The 15618-nt window shown below is 51.9% G+C and overlaps 6 protein-coding genes across 6 annotated transcripts; 4 read left to right on the top strand and 2 right to left on the bottom strand.

Moving 5' to 3' along the window:
* Positions 1 to 1787: 1787 nt before the first annotated feature.
* On the top strand, positions 1788 to 3787 carry CKM354_000176700 (uncharacterized protein; the record flags this gene model as incomplete). The annotated part of the gene is made up of 4 exons (XM_044796899.1): positions 1788 to 1943; positions 2007 to 2464; positions 2522 to 3715; positions 3760 to 3787. The coding sequence occupies 4 exons, from the start codon at positions 1788 to 1790 to the stop codon at positions 3785 to 3787; spliced, it is 1836 nt and encodes a 611-aa protein (XP_044652834.1).
* Positions 3788 to 4423: 636 nt separating this feature from the next.
* CKM354_000176600 (DNA polymerase epsilon catalytic subunit) lies at positions 4424 to 11137 on the bottom strand (the record flags this gene model as incomplete). The annotated part of the gene is made up of 1 exon (XM_044796898.1): positions 4424 to 11137. The coding sequence occupies one exon, from the start codon at positions 11135 to 11137 to the stop codon at positions 4424 to 4426; it is 6714 nt and encodes a 2237-aa protein (XP_044652833.1).
* Positions 11138 to 11435: 298 nt separating this feature from the next.
* Positions 11436 to 12101, top strand: CKM354_000176500 (uncharacterized protein; the record flags this gene model as incomplete). The annotated part of the gene is made up of 2 exons (XM_044796897.1): positions 11436 to 11769; positions 11824 to 12101. The coding sequence occupies 2 exons, from the start codon at positions 11436 to 11438 to the stop codon at positions 12099 to 12101; spliced, it is 612 nt and encodes a 203-aa protein (XP_044652832.1).
* Positions 12102 to 12509: 408 nt separating this feature from the next.
* On the top strand, positions 12510 to 13178 carry CKM354_000176400 (uncharacterized protein; the record flags this gene model as incomplete). The annotated part of the gene is made up of 2 exons (XM_044796896.1): positions 12510 to 12616; positions 12665 to 13178. The coding sequence occupies 2 exons, from the start codon at positions 12510 to 12512 to the stop codon at positions 13176 to 13178; spliced, it is 621 nt and encodes a 206-aa protein (XP_044652831.1).
* An 870-nt stretch (positions 13179 to 14048) lies between these two features.
* On the top strand, positions 14049 to 14671 carry CKM354_000176300 (uncharacterized protein; the record flags this gene model as incomplete). The annotated part of the gene is made up of 2 exons (XM_044796895.1): positions 14049 to 14195; positions 14279 to 14671. The coding sequence occupies 2 exons, from the start codon at positions 14049 to 14051 to the stop codon at positions 14669 to 14671; spliced, it is 540 nt and encodes a 179-aa protein (XP_044652830.1).
* Positions 14672 to 14872: 201 nt separating this feature from the next.
* Positions 14873 to 15544, bottom strand: CKM354_000176200 (uncharacterized protein; the record flags this gene model as incomplete). The annotated part of the gene is made up of 5 exons (XM_044796894.1): positions 14873 to 15088; positions 15146 to 15226; positions 15315 to 15327; positions 15387 to 15456; positions 15508 to 15544. 5 exons carry the CDS (start codon positions 15542 to 15544, stop codon positions 14873 to 14875), a joined length of 417 nt encoding a protein of 138 aa, XP_044652829.1.
* Positions 15545 to 15618: the final 74 nt, after the last annotated feature.

Here is a 15618-nt window from a genome sequence, read left to right as displayed (position 1 = left end):
CTTGGCTTGGTCGGTGGACTGTGCTGCATCTTGACAGTTCTGTCCGTCTCTGGCAGCTCAGATCCACGAGGCACAGAAACGGTGTCTCGCATAGGCCAGAGATGGAGACCTTTCCCATGCTCAGAACGTCCGTGATGCATAGATGCGTGCCGCGCCCAGACCTTGCGCAGTTCCTTGCTCTTTCCGAGGTCATCGAAGCGTGTGTCATCGTTGCGATCAGGCTGCCTGGTCAGGAGGTCGATGGCGTTCCGCAAGTCCAGATTGGCAAGACTCCTGGTGTGCGCGCAGCGTGTAGACATTCGCACGTCCCGGACCCCTCACGCATCCTGCCGTCGATGAAGCAGCCATCTCGCGGCAGTGTCAGCAGGAGACCGGGAGTGTTCCGAGCAGTGTACGAGAGAAGAACATAGGGACGCAGAGGGAAGAGAGCTATCGCTGCCTCGCACGGCCCAACCATTCCGCCGAGATTGGAACTTGCTGCCGAAACGTCACCGCGCGCTCTGCCTCGTACACCAGCATCGACCATCGGCCTCACTGACCACACAGCACATCGTGCCAACCGTGCCGCAGCGGCCAAGCAGTGGTTATCAATGAAGACTTTACTGTACAAAATCACTAGCCGAGTGCCTCGGGGACTTCAGCACCGCTAATGCATACCGTTTGCACGAGCACATGATCGGAGCATTTTGCGAAGCATCAACGCCTTGTTGTAGGCCACTAACACGCAATCAGATCCCTGGCGATACTTCGGCCATCTACCAAACTAGCAAGGCATTCTGAAACATGGACACTCACTTGCGCCGGAACGCCGCCTCTGCATGACATGCTCGACACGACAAGACCGCCTCGCTGGACTACTCCTGATCTGACTTGCGTGCGCCGCATGGTGGAAGCCTTCCTATTCGCAGTACGAAGCCTACAGATTACGCTATCAAGCGATGCGGAAGAGGCACTGCGTTGCCGGCGGCCGCGCCCTGTAACTACACTGCTACGATACTGCTCTCGCGGCACTATCTCAGGCTTTTAGACGCAACAAAGCGGGTCCTCATTCTCACAGGTGGACCGCGAGCCAATGCTTCAACTGAGCTCATGCCGGCTCCAGACCAACGTGCCGCAATACAGCACGACCCTGTGATGAAAGATCTGCTTCAGTGCTTACAGTAGAGCCTTCAATCGAGGATATCGTTGACCGCAGTCACTACGTCCTCGGCAGTGCACAGACTGGTGATCAGGGTGTTTGACGAAAGAACACTGGATGCGATATGGCCAGAACAACATCTGGGCTGCACACGTCTTGTCGATTTTCGGACAAAGTGAAAACTCCATGGCCGATCAGCGGACTTAGCTCCACCAGGGAAATATTAACATCGCGAACCCCAGCTGTGCTTGAGCACAAATACGTACATCCACCGAACGGTCCGGCTATACTCCGCTCGGCGCGCACTTCGCCATTCCTATACTGCATTAACTACTGCTCTCGATCGTGCGCCGTTTCAGTGGCACAGCGAGACCAGCGAGGATGGTGTCGCAACTACGGCAGGGCCCTGTGCAACGCTCGACGCGACTCGAGCATCGCTCACAGCCTGGCTCCATGCTAACTATTCACAACCGATCATGGGTCAAGCTCTAGCCATAGTCAACGCTTTCAGCAAGTCAAAGGCTCCGTGGTTTGTTCACAGCAGCAGCAATCGCCCTTTTTAGTCTTCCTTCACCTTGCTTCAGCGCGTTTGCTTTCCAGCGATCCCTTGTTCAATCGTCGTACAGCCCAGCAGATCATACCTTCACAGATGCCATCCGTTACCAAATCTGACGGCACGCCCGTCGAGCGACCCATGCCGCAACGAGACTCAAAGCTAGATGTGCAGGACAGTATTGAATCGCTACTACCAGTCGAGTATCCGCAGCTGGCTGGCAAAACATATCTTGACCATGCGGGAGCGACTGTAAGACCCTGGCGTCAATCCCAAATGGAGATTCCTACCTAGCACAAGCTGATCCTTCTGAAGCAACCAGCCAAATCGCTCAACACTGCCATTTGCGAAGACATGACCAATAGCCTGTATGGCAATCCACATTCAGAACATGGACCCTCAAAGCTCACAGCGAAAAGGGTAGAAGATATACGCCTCAAAGCGCTAGAGTTCTTTAACGCCGATCCGCAAGACTTTGACCTAATCTTCACCCAAAACACGACAGCAGCTGTCAAGTTGGTGCATGACTGCTTCCGAGACTATGCTGCAGCGCCAGAGGGGAAGAATTGGTGGTACGGTTACCACAAGGATGCCCATACTTCGGTAGTAGGAGTTCGAGAGGGAACCAGAATGCATAGGTGTTTCCGTAACGACCGCGAAGTAGAGCTTTGGATTGAAAGTAGAGGCTTGGGCGGTGCGTCGCCCAACGACATTGGATTATTCGCGTACCCCGCACAATCGAACATGACCGGAAAGCGTCTGCCTCTCGAATGGTAAGTCCGCTGACTCGAGTGTTGGCCATGGTCGTCCCAACTAACGAGCAATCGTAGGGCGCCAAGGATACGGAACCGTGTCAAGGCTCACACTTATGTCCTGCTTGATGCCGCTGCCTACACATCTACTGCTCAGCTTGATCTTTCCGACGCAGCCTCAGCACCAGATTTTGTTACGCTCTCCTTTTACAAAATTTTCGGCGCGCCCTACCTAGGATGCCTCATCGTCAAGAAATCTGCGTGGAAAGTAATGGAGTCGCGCAAGTATTTCGGAGGCGGCACTGTCGAGATGGTCATCGCTGTCAATGACTCCTGGGTCCAACAGAAAGGATCAATGCACTTACATGAACGCCTTGAAGATGGAACTCTCCCTCTTCGCCAAATCTTCGAGCTGGACCATGCCATCGATGTACATCGCAAGCTTTATGGCCCGACTCCCATGAAGACCATCTCCACACACACGAGTCGCTTGACCAAGAAGCTTTATAAGGATCTTTCTGCTCTTCGTCACTCAAACGGCATGCCTGTCGTAAAGATCTACAAGGATCGAGGCGTTACCTTTGGTGATACGACCACACAAGGAGCGACCATCGCTTTCAACATCCAGAAAGACCGCGGCGGACTTGTGAAGTACTTCGACTTCGAGAAGGAGGCCAATGACGAAGACATCATGGTTCGTTCCGGATCCTTATGCAACCCAGGAGGAACAGCCACATACCTCGATTGGTCTCCATCCGAACTCAAAGAGGCATTCGTCTATGGCCACAAGTGCTCCGACCCTCAAGCCGAGTTCCAAGGCAAGCCTCTTGGTGTCATCCGAGCTTCCCTAGGCGCCATGAGCACCCAAGCCGACATCGACAGACTCGTCCGCTTCATCAAAGAGAAATACATCGACCGCGTCTACGAGACCGGAGGACCGATTTCCATGCCACAAGAAGTCTTGCTCGACAGTCCTCCCAAGCAAGCTTCAGCGACAGTAATGCGCGTGTCTGATCATCGTCAGAAGGACTCGATGTCATCGAACTTCACCGACGACAGCCTCTCTCCTCCGAAGCTGTTCAACCCAAAGCGACACAGTGCCTTCTTGCCACCACCTACTCCCAACACGGTCATGTTCCGCGACGAAATGAGCAAGTCCGCCAAAGAGGTCGCAGCAAGCTTGAAGAGCGAACAATCCCGATTCCGCAAATTCGGGCGAAGCATCGGCGAAGTCTTGAGAATCGGATCCAGAAGCAAGGGAACTCATGTCTGGTAAATCCTTAAGCCTTGGGACAAGAAGACCTTGAAGAGTGTAGCAGCAGCACAAGCGGGGGAGGCTTCTAGTGTTTTTTGCGTCATGAGAACGGCGAGGTTGAGCGTAAGACGGCGATTATGAGAGTTCGAAAAAGTAAAGTATGGTAGCGAGCGAGCATGAGAAACGGCCGATGTTTATAACTTATGACGACCGCCACGAATTTGTTGCATTGTTATTGGCGCCTTTGGAGCTTGTAGGTAGAGGATAGTTAGTGCGAGCACGCAATTTATTCGATGGTGATGCACATCGTGTGACTGTTTGACTAGTGGTGGTTTGGGCATCGGTCGCCGTTTCGTATTCGAATTTTTCGCCTGCTCGGCCGCTTGTTGTGTATGCTCTTCACTACGACAACACATCTAGTCGCCGAAGCTGGGGCACGTCTGTCGCCGTGGTCAGTAATCAGTGGTTCAGAGTGCCTCGCCGGTTGTTTGAGGTGTTCGGGCTGAGGAGCGTGGTGTGTTGAATTTGAAAGCAACTGGTAGTGCTCTGAATATGCTGAGCTCTTTCTGTCATTCAATATGCCTATGGACATCCACAAATTCTTGGAGAACGCCAGACACCTCGACATGCCGACTGCAAATCCCACTGTACACGCAGTTCCACGCAATGCAATCCCAAAGCAAACAGTAACCGCCCATGTCCATTCCTCATCAGCTCATAGCTCCTCAGATTCCACTTTTGAACCCCTTCACCACATTTTCCAGCATCCTCAACCCATAATAATTAGCCACGTTCTCGTAGACTCTCAGCTCCTTCACAATCTTCCCTTTGTCGACTGTTCCCACCCACTCTCCCGCGCAAGCACAATGTTCCATGAACTCATTCGTCCGAATTCTTGCGCACTTCTTACACTTCAAATCCTGGCTCATCCATTGCAGGCTCAACTTGCTGACATCCGCGAGTAAACGCTCTTCGATGACAAGTCGGGAGAAGACATTCGAACAGTTGTCGCAGTTTGGTGCCAGAGTGACCTCGTTCGAAGAGGACGAGGGCGCACTGAGATCGACATCGCGGCATAGGTCGATGTCTCTCGGAACGCAGCATTCTGGGCACGATAGCTGTTTCAGACAGAGGCTACTGCTGGGATTGGTGAAACTTCCTTCAGATGAGAACTCGCGAATGTCGAAGAGATGAAGTAGGTCTTTACGCAGTAAACGCGCCTCGAGTGTGATAGTTTTGTCGAGAGATAGGACTTGCATGAGACTCTTTACAAGCTCAAGTGCAGGGTTCTGCGGATTGAGGTGTGAGCCAGGCATTGTAGGGAAAGTCCAGTCGCTCAGGAGCTCTTCGTGCAAGGCCTCAGTCCGTTGCCGCTTGATCAGTTGCTGTATCTGTTTCAACAGTGGTTTCGAGAATCTCTTCTGCAGAACCGTGCCTGGCGTAGTCTGGTCATCCTTCTCAGAGTTAAAAATGCTCGCATGGATAGGTAATTGAGTAGCCCGTGGTGTCGCACCGTTGGTGATTCCAGCCGGTCGCTTGCGGCCGTGCATGAGCTCGATGTATTCGACGACCCATTGATTGAACACAGGCTGAAGGATGGATGGCAGGAATGTGGCAATTTGCCAGTGCATGATCGTGTCAAGCGTCTGCTCATCCTCCTCCACCACCTGCACACAACCCTTACCGCCATAGTTGAATTCGTCATACCAAGCAAGGAAGTCCCAGTATTCCGTGATCGCCAAATCCAGAAAGTGGAAGGCTGGCTTGGTCGAGATTGTCTTGAGGATGTATTGACTGTATGCATATGCATTCCCAACTTCTGCCTTGCTGGTCTGCAGGAGCAATCGGCCGGCGTTCGCAAAGACGACGTGCGAGCCAACTCGTCGGAACTCAGACATGAGCTGCTGGAACGCCTTCCGGGACATGACTTGCACATAGTAGTGCAGATTTCGGTCATAAAGATGAGAAGATGGTGATTCGACCCACCGCACAAGATGCTGCACTAGCACATCGGCCATACTGCTTCCACCAGCGTCGCAAGCCTCCGACCACCATGAGCGGACCATTTCACGAAGCGCGTTGATGCCCGCGGAGGCGAAGGCATTTTCTGACTGGATCGTATGCGAAGTTTCGTCCAAGGCATCTTCTTGTGCTCCAGCACCAGAGACGCCTAATGGATCTCCTCCTGCACCCTCTGCCTCGTTCAGGACAGCAGAAGACAGGATCGTGTTGATCGCCAAGTTCTTGACACTGAGATCAATGCACACTGACGAGTAGGTGCCAGGATTGTTGACAGAAGGCATCTCCACGACTTCCATTCCACCCAAAATGTCGTCTTTTTCATGGCCAGCATGGTCGGGTCTTGCATCGTGTGACCACCAGAGCACAACTTTCTCCTTCTGCAAGCGGCGCGCGTATGCAATGTCGATCAGGAAACGGGGGTCGTCGACTTCGAGGTTGCAGAGCGGCACATTTCCATAACGAGCGAATTCCAGTAAATGGTTTACCCAGGAGCCGAGATCGAGGTAGTGGTTGACCAGTCTCTTCGCAACGAATGATTGCCACCCCAGAGGGGGAAGTTGTTTGTCAGTCTCATCCGGCTTCAATCTCAACGACGGGAAATTCTGCAGAATTGGCAGATCATGCATCAGCATCGTCGCGGAATGCGATTGCAGCACCAGCATGATTGGCAAAGTCTCTTCTTTCTGCATCTTCTTGACGGCGTCTCCGAGTTCTTGCAACGCCCGTCGTTGCGTTGTCACCTGAACTGTCTTGAAGTGCAAGCTCTCTTGGTACTCAATGGTCGTCTGCCAAGGTTGACCACCAGTCTGCTCAAGCTTGCGAGCGAGCATTTCTTCGTAGATGCGATCCACATTTGGCATGCCCTGCTCACTGCGTGCCCGGTTGAGTACAATGACTTTTACGTCTGCTTTCGTTGACGAGAACAGAGCATAGATCTGTCTATCCCCAGCTGAAATGTGGTACAGGGCCAGGTAGCTGAAATTCGCAGAAGCCATGTATGGCTTCTTTGGTGGCACCGTTCGTAGGGTCGAAAGATCGAATCCTTGCTCCAGACCTTTGCCCAGGACCCCTCGTTGGCTCTCGTCGAATGTGCAGACACATCCTAGCTCAAGCATCGCACGCACATCAAGAGGCACCTGCCGCTCGTACACACCCTCTACGCTAGAGTGGTTGAAAAGCATCGATAGCTTCTCAATCTCCTTGACGTAAACTTGCTCAGGCATAGTGAGCTTGAACAGGTGCGTGCTAGGATGGCCATTGGGCAAGGTGTGGTTGACGATCTTCTCGGCTTTCACACCATCGATGGAGACGTCAGGTAGGTCGTCCTCTTTCAGGTTGAGATATACTTGTCGGGGCACGACAACTTTCAGCTGATGTACCTTTTTGTCAATAAGCACGAATGCTCTGACTTCTCCAGGCGAGTCGGTCTCTCGGAGTTGTAGCACTTGCCAATCTGTGGTATACAGTAGTTCTGCTTGATTTCGGAAAAAAGTTCCAATAGCATCGGTAGCATCTTGCCTCTTCTCACCGAACAGTTGCCGCCGTCTCTTTCTGGCCGCCTTTTGGATCTTCCACTTTTTCTTCTGATACTTCAGCCAACCAACGTAGTCTTCCGTGATGCTCGGCATGACTTCAGGCAAGCTGTCGAATGGATTGACTGGCGCGATTGGCTCGTCTCTGACTTTTCGCTTCTGGCTCGCGACAATCTTTGCGGCAGCTGCGGGTTTGAGCTTCGACATCGGTGTCGCACCGAAGTCCTCCAAGTCGCCACCTGATCGCAACGGCTGCCTGTTAGCATCCAGCTCCTTCAGCGGCTGTTTCTGGAACATGTCCGTCATCTTGACCTGTTGGAACTTGTCTTCTTTCTGAGCAATTCTGCGATTCAGCCATTCTGGATGTGCAACTCGAGGGACCGGATTCTTGATCTTCTGCAAAGCGGCAGGAATCGTGATGAGTTTCTGAATGACAGAGCCGAGGCGCTCAAGATAGTAGTCCCAGTCGATGAGGTCTCTGGGATCCATGGAGCCAGGATCCTCCTTCAGCCATTTGCGCAGATAGTAACGTTTGATCGAGTCCTCAGCGGAGAGAATAGCAACCGGTACTGCTCGCTCGGTTACGGGCGCGTTCTTTGGCCGCGACGAGATGATGTATTTGCAGTTCAGGCCCTTGTCCTTCACCATCTGCTCGCCCAGAAACCCGGCCAGACGCTTTGCTGTGGTGATGGCAGTAGATTTCTGCGCACCGTACTCCTCGAGTGTCTTCGTCATGCTTTTGTTCTCGCAAATCAGGTCGATCAGCTCTTCGTCTGCAAGCATGTTACCGTGCGAGTAGAGGACATCGAGCCATTTGTTCGCGACCTTGGCAACAGCGCCATACGTCTCAGCGAGTGTACTGCCTTCCAAGAAGAACTTGAAAATCTGCTGCTGAAAGATTTTGATCAACCTCAGCTCTCCTCTTCGTTTGACTTCAAAGCCCTTCAGCTCTGCAAGCGAGCCATCATCGTTGAACACCGCATACCGCTTCTTCAAGTTCTTGTCCTCCTCTTTCGACGTGGGTAAGATCATGGCCTTATACGGACCGTCGACTTCGAAGAAAATCGAGTTGTCGCTGTGCTTTTCGTACCTGAAACTGGAGGGATCAACGAGCTCTTCGTACTGGTGATTGGTGAACTTGGCGTGAACCAGATGGTTCAACATCGCGCAAGGGTACGAGATAGCCAGTTTTTTACCACCTTTCATCTTGAAGGCAAAGTTCTCAGGGAATGTTGCAGGCAAGATACACCAGATACCATCAGTATCCAGTTCCAGAGGTCGACCAACCCGCTCAACAATCTGACGTGCCATTTGGATGATACGGGCACCAGTCAAGCAAGTCACACCGGCCATTTCGAGCGAATACCATCGTGATCCTTTCCGCATGACATATCCGTAGAAGGAGTTCAGGATGACTTTGTGTGCAAGCTGCAAAGAGTCATACAGAATGATCATCTTCTTCGCTTCATCGATCTCGCTTTGTGCTGCGCCAGCTTTTTCGAGCTCAGAAGTTTTGCCCTTCCATACTTTTTGCTTGCCCTTGAAATCGTATCGACGATCACGGAAGTCTCTGACTGTGTGGACATAAAATGGGTTCTCGCGTTGGCAGATAATGGCCTCCCGTTCGATGGTCTTTGTCTCGTGGATTTTGTGGTAGATCTTTTTGCTGTAGTCCGTCAATCGCTTGCGCACATGGCCAGTCTGTTCATCGAGGCTCAGATCTTGAAATGCTCGAGTAGCGCTATTCGCGCCAAATTTGCCAGGGAACTTTTCGTTCTCAAGTGCGTGTCGGATCATGTTGTACTCATCGCGCTTCGCAGGCAAGAACTCTCCTCTCCAGGACCAAGGCAATCGCCGGTCACAGGTTTTCCCAGGCCGATTGAAGTCACAGGCTGCACAATCCGCCTCGTCAATCATGCTGTCGGGCTGTAATCGATTCGTCGTCATGATGTTCGGATACATGGATGCGACGTCCAGATGGTATATCAGTGGCCTTTCGCTCCTATTGGGTGTCGTCTTGAGCTGCATCAGTCGGTCTACGATTTGCGCCTTGATCTCATCATAGTTCTCGACATCTTCGAATTTCTTCTTCTCCTCGACTTCGATTGTGAAACGCAATGCGGCGTCCAGGCCGTCCAAAAGCTCATCAATAGCTGTGGTGTCAATTGCAAAATTATTCGGGATATCACTTCGGAACACACCGCATTCGATACTTTCAACGTGGCCACCAACATAGGTCTCTGAATCCAGCAGATGTCCTTCCCAGAAGGCCTCTCGAGGTTGCACGTGCTTGTTCGGGAGCACAATCCCTTTCTGATATGCCTGCACCATGAGCAACATCTCACACAAAGTTCCTGTGCCTTTACGAAGGCAGTCGTCTGGTCCCAGCGGAATGATTGTGCAGAGGGAGAAAATGAAGGGATGCACATATTTCATGTACAGATAATAGGTTGCGACGGCATCAGAGACGGAGTACTCTGCAAGTGTCTGTGGCCGTTCCTGCGCGTATGGTGTCATGAGTTCTGGGTCCAGCTCGTCCGGATCGTAGCCCAACTTGGCAACTGTGACAGCCTTGAGACCTCGCGATCCTTGTGGCAGGTAGGAGTCTCGATTGACCCACGCAAAGGCGTCCATATGTGCGCAGTGCGTAGATTGGTAGACATCTTCGCTGTTTTTCCGGAAGCCGATCTCTTGGTACATATCCAGCCCGTGAACACTCGCTCGCGCCTCCACGAAAGGCCAATCGAAAAAGTCTCCGTTGTAAGTCACCATAACTGTGGGTCGGGCTTCCTTGATGCAGCTAAAGAATCTCTCGATCACAGCTTCCTCATTCGGCTCGTTGAAAATCATGAAAGGTCCCTCGAACTCAGGCTTTGGAGTGTAATCAAAATCCTCGATGTCTTCAGAGACAATTTCACGATTGGTGATCAAGAAACCTTGCCCATCAATCATGTACGATATCATCATGATCTGGTCGATAGCTGCATCCGGAAACTTCAGCGGCAATTTCGTCGTCTCAATATCGTAGGCCATAACCACGGGGTCCGCTCGCGTTAGTCGATCTTCAAGGCAGCTCAACGTGATGTGTCCATGCTTCGCCTCCACGCTGTACCACTTTCCTATCCGGATGTCCAAATCAATGACCACACGAACGTGGTACGGGACATCATATTCTCGGATATCCTGGATAAAATCGCTGGCGTCTGCAATCCCACCGGGTCTTCGGTCTCGCTCCAGTTCGTGATGATCCTCGAATAGATCGAAGCCCGCATTGGCACTGGCCACCTCAGCATATGTGTCCATAGCTGAAACTTTGCTCTTATTCGTCTCCGCGATTGGCAGTAGGACGCGCCGTACAGCCAGTAAATCGGTGACATTGGCGAATGTCAATTTGAGGAATGTCCTTCGATAGCCCAGCAGGTGATTTGGCATCTTCAGGTCCTCTTTCTCGACCCTCTCCACCCCTCTGACTAACCCCTCATGGGCTCTTCTTACCCACTCTTCCACTTCTGCCTCTCGCCCTTTCTTCACGCCGATGAGAAAATAGGGCTGGTACTCGACGCTCGCCTTGAACTGTTCCCCATCGTCGCCAATGAAGTAGAAGTCCACAGCAGCTCTCCCGCCAGGAACTTTCTCATCTTCAATGGCGGTACTGTGCATATTTATGAGCCATCCTACGCGCTTTTTCCCCGCCTCGAAGCGCTCGAATCCTTGCGCTTCATCGATCTTGTGGGCAAGTCTCGTGGCTTCTATACGTTCGTTTTGTTGTGTCTGTTCGGAGGATCGAAGTGTCGAAGCATCGACCACTCGCACCTTGCCTGCTTTGAGTGTATTCGACTTATTGGCGCCGAATTTGGAGCGGCCTTCTTTGCGGCGAACAGGCATGGTGAAAAGTGTCGTGTGGTTAACAGCCGGTCGGGCTGCTACGTATTTCGTCTATGTGGTCATTTCTGTCGTTATTCGTGGCACGGCGGCGGTGATGTTGCGTGGACTCGTTGTTCCTAGCGGATGTTGAAGTCGAGATGAGCGCTTCGCGTCAAAGCGCGTCGGAACACGCGACGCCTTCATCAATGCAACGCGCTCTTTTGCATCAGGAAAGTGAACCGAGCTTAGTCAGCCACTATTTTCACATGCATCATCGATTCGCGAATCGCGACTGCTCGCGACTGCAATCCATTCAGCCATGGCAGACGATACGCGGCAGTCCAACACCTCGCCCAAGGAGGACCTCTCCAAAGAGGCATTGACTGTGCATCCTGAGAACAAGCCATTTTCGGGATCACAATGGCAGACGGATCCCAAGGCTCAGACGATCAAACCTCCCGAGAATGCCAATCTCATGTCAGGCGGCACGCAGCATACTGCAGGTGGCAAGGAGCCCGAATTCAATCTGAAGAATGTTTTGACAACGGGGAGACCTATCACGGAGGTACACAAAGCGCCGTGCGTAAGAGATAGTTTGTTGCAGGGAATGGGAGCGGGAGGGGTGATAGGAGCAACGAGGGCCATCTTTGGCAGTGAGTATCCGCGAGGATAAAGTTTGTTGTGGTCAAGCTGACTTCTCCTTCCAGCGCCTGTCTGGAAATCTTGCAACTGGGCTGTTGGATCCTTCTGCGTAGCAGCGTTTGGCATGTATCAGTACTGCTTGTACCAGAGACAATCGGAGAAGGAGGGCATGATCAGGGCAATGGAGATTCTTGACAAGAAGAGATTGGAGAAGCAAATGAGGGAAGAGAGAAAACAGAAACTGAGGGAAGAGCGGCGGGCAGCAAAGGAGAAAGAATTGGATGCGCAGTACCAGGCTGCAAGCGACAAGCAAGATGGCAAAGCGTGGTATAAATTCTGGTGACCGGTTACGAACAAGCAGGTCCTCTCCACTGTACATACTGTATCATACGACGATTACGATCGACCCTCGCAAAGCTTTAAATGGCACGCAGCTGAATCGAAATTCTGATCCCACAAGCGAATACTCGCGTACCAGGGCTCTAATTGCCAGTGAGAAGCCGGAGTATGTTGACCAAGCTGCGCAGGACAGAATTACATGTCATTCACTACTACATCGAGCAGTGAATCTGCGGTGCGCGCAGGTGAATGGCAGCAATCTCGGTGACGTCCTCTTTACTTGCTCTATTTCAATCCTGTGGTTGACCCGACTTTCAAGATCTCTGCTCTACGCACACATTTTGCGCCATCTTGCAGCCTCCCTCCGAGTCACTCTCTAGACTCGAACAGGGTGTCTAGAGCAAACATCGATATGGTGCGACCGACCAATCCAGCTCGAAAGCCAGCTTTCGGCAGCCTGGAGGTCCATGGCCAGGATGCATCGCCACTGTTCGGTCTTCCAGGCGAGCTAAGAAACAGGTACATCGAGTTGTACTTTATCATGCAACGCGGGCTAACGTTTCGCAGAATCTACAGATTGGTCCTCCTCGAGCAGGATGCTATACAAGTCGTCGACGCCGGTTATGCTCGGCCAGGCCTCCTAACTACCTATCAGCAAATTGCCAACGAATCCACGGCTATGTACTACGAGGAGAACAAGTTCGATGTCAGAGCATGGGACTACAACCCCCACTCACTGTACAAGTTCGTTCGCGGAATCAACGCCTTGGCCGAGCGTGGCCATTCAATGAAACCCAAGATGCGCCTCGCTATCAAGCCCTCTTCAACAAATTGGAAGAATGTTATGAAGTGGATGAAGCACGTCTTCGATGGAAACATCCGTGGTGGCATATTTCCAGGAGGAGACCTTGACAGGGTCATTCCACAAATGCCAGGCATCACCGAAATCGTTACAATTCGCGCCATGTTGTCTACTGTGAAGGCTTTCAAGGGTAAAGCGTCTTGGAGCACCGTCGAGGAGGTGTTGAAAGCCTATCGCAAGATTCTGATCTCTCTCAAACCAGCCTGGGCAGACGACTAAAGTCAGAGACTCGAATGGCTGCTAGTTGGACCTCTTGCATGGCATCGAGGGGGGAGCTCGCCACCCAGGGCTGACACTGCCAACAAGTCAGCGTCTCCAACGGAGAACTCTTCGAGGAGATTTCGCTGATGGCGTAATCAAAGGCAGTGCCTCGGTGAAGTCTTCACAAATCTGCATGAGTATGAAATGGCAACAAGGCTATGACGGGCTCAGGATCAAGGCCCGAAAGCCGAAGCGCGGAGGTCGGACTCAAAGGCTGACCCGAAGGTACAAATGCTTATCGAATTCATCAGAGGCCAGAGGGAGAGTTTTGATCGCCCGTCGAGAACTTTGTAGGCTACTTAGTATCGTGCCAGCAGCTACCAATGCCAAGATACCGTGATCCTCCGAGTCGAAAGCCCTACGTCCTGTATCCGATGTGACCTGGTTTAGCGTTTGAACGTTCTGCCAGTCTGATGATGGAAATAGTGTCGAGGATTCGTGCCAAGTATCTTGCCCTGCATTGTCACAAAGTTGAAGGGATTCCACCAAAGAGCCAAGAAACCACAAGGTTCAGTTTATGGCTGACAGTCGCACTTATTTCTTACAACCCTAATTGTGCATATCGAGGAGTTCAGTCTGCATTGCATGTTTCTCGCTCGGAGAGTCCTACTGAGCTACTGAGCTGTGAGATCGATCCTGAGCAATGGGATCAACATTGAGGAAACAGCGCATGGATTACGACGAACAGGTATATAAGTCGTCAGGAATGCCTTCCAACATGGGCAGCAGCGACAGCAAAGAATCCAGCGATAGCGACCGGATCTGTTGATCCTATCAACTGTACCTTTCTTGACAGTTCAGATCAAAAACATCGTACTTCCAACAAAAATGAAGACCTTCATCCTCCTCGGTCTCACGGCAGCTGCCTCTGCCATCGACATTGCCCTCTTCACATACCAGAATGGCTACAATGGCGGCTACAACTGCCCGGCGGGCAATGCCCGTCGCGCGGTTTGCTCCAACGTAAACCCCAACGTATGCACAATCCGTCTTCTTTCCCACCTCTCTCAATCATCCTCCCACAAGCTGTTCCGTGCTAACACTGCACCTACTCACAGTCCTGCTGCGGCCTTCCCACAGGTGGCTATCCCTCTATTGGCTTCTACGGCATTCCCGATAGCTGGAATCTCGAAGTTCGCGGCCACGAAGGTGGAAATTGCGCTCGTACCAGAACAACCGATACTACTTTCGGCACGAATTTCAAGTGTCTCGTCAATGGTCCATATACGGGAGCGGGCTACAGCTTTCGCTCGAGGAAGCGGAACCCTGCTGTCAGCGAGGCAGGTGTCACTGCATCCGAGGACTGTCAGACTCCGGACACGTTCATCACCGATGAGGGAAAGAAGTTTGATCTTAGGGAGATGGATGGAGAGCAGGTTGCAGAGTTCCTGGAGGGGGCATTTGCTGGAAGCATTTCCAAGAAGTTTGAAAACTATGAGGTCGCCGAGTAGGCGGTGGAGGCGTGTGGGAGCGCTGAGCTGGTCGGAGATGCTCAGAATGACTTGTCTTGTGCTGTGCTGGCGTGTGCACGCGTCAAGCCCGGCATGTTCTGTCCCTACTGTGAGCCGTTCATTAGTGATATATGAAAATGTATTTCTCGAGACATTCTCATGCCATTCAATTGACCTCCATATTTACACTTCCCAAACCCGCTACATCTTACTCTTGACTTCCTCCAGCAGAGCCTTCAACTTGTCCATGTCTGGCTTCTGCTGTGGCCAACCAATCTGCAAACCTTGCTGCTCGTCTGGCTTTGGAATGATGTGGAAGTGGACGTGGCCAACTTCTTGATGAGCCAATTTGCCGTTGTTCTGCAAGATGTTGTAGTTCTCGAGGCCTTGGGTCTTTTGCAGGGCAGAGGCGATGTTCTGTCATTTGGACATGAGATTAGGTTGAGAAGCTGCCTTGCTGGCTAGGAGACTGACCTTGGCCACAGGAAGGAGCTCGGTGAGAGAGTCATCAGGGATATCTGTGAGTTTCTCGCCGTGGTGCTTTGGGATGATGAGCTGGAAAGTGTGAGTTGATTGTCCTGTCCTGGAGCTCGGACGTTGTTCGCATCGGCCATCACGGTGGGTGGGGTGCGAAGAGACATACCGCGTGGCCGTACCTAGAAACGAATTAGCTTCGATTCTGGATAAAAAGCTTTAGACGACATTTCAGACTTACGCCAATGGGTTAATATCCAGGAATGCCAGCGTCTTTGCGCTTTCGAAGAGCTTCATCGAGGGAATGTCACCTGTTCACCACTCAGCACTAATGTCACACGACGCAGGCTGCTTGGAAGTACCCTTGATGATCTTGCAGAAGATACAATTGGCTGCCATGATGTAGTGTTCTTATCTTTTCGATGTCGGAAAGTGGGAACTTCTTGTGTATACCGTCCAATGCTTCTCACATG

This window comes from Cercospora kikuchii (genome assembly GCF_019650295.1).
Source record: "Cercospora kikuchii DNA, contig_00001, whole genome shotgun sequence".
In the NCBI taxonomy this organism is placed as follows: domain Eukaryota; kingdom Fungi; phylum Ascomycota; class Dothideomycetes; order Mycosphaerellales; family Mycosphaerellaceae; genus Cercospora; species Cercospora kikuchii.
The sequence above is the reverse complement of the archived record's forward strand: the minus strand, read 5'-3'. Positions and strand labels throughout refer to the sequence as shown.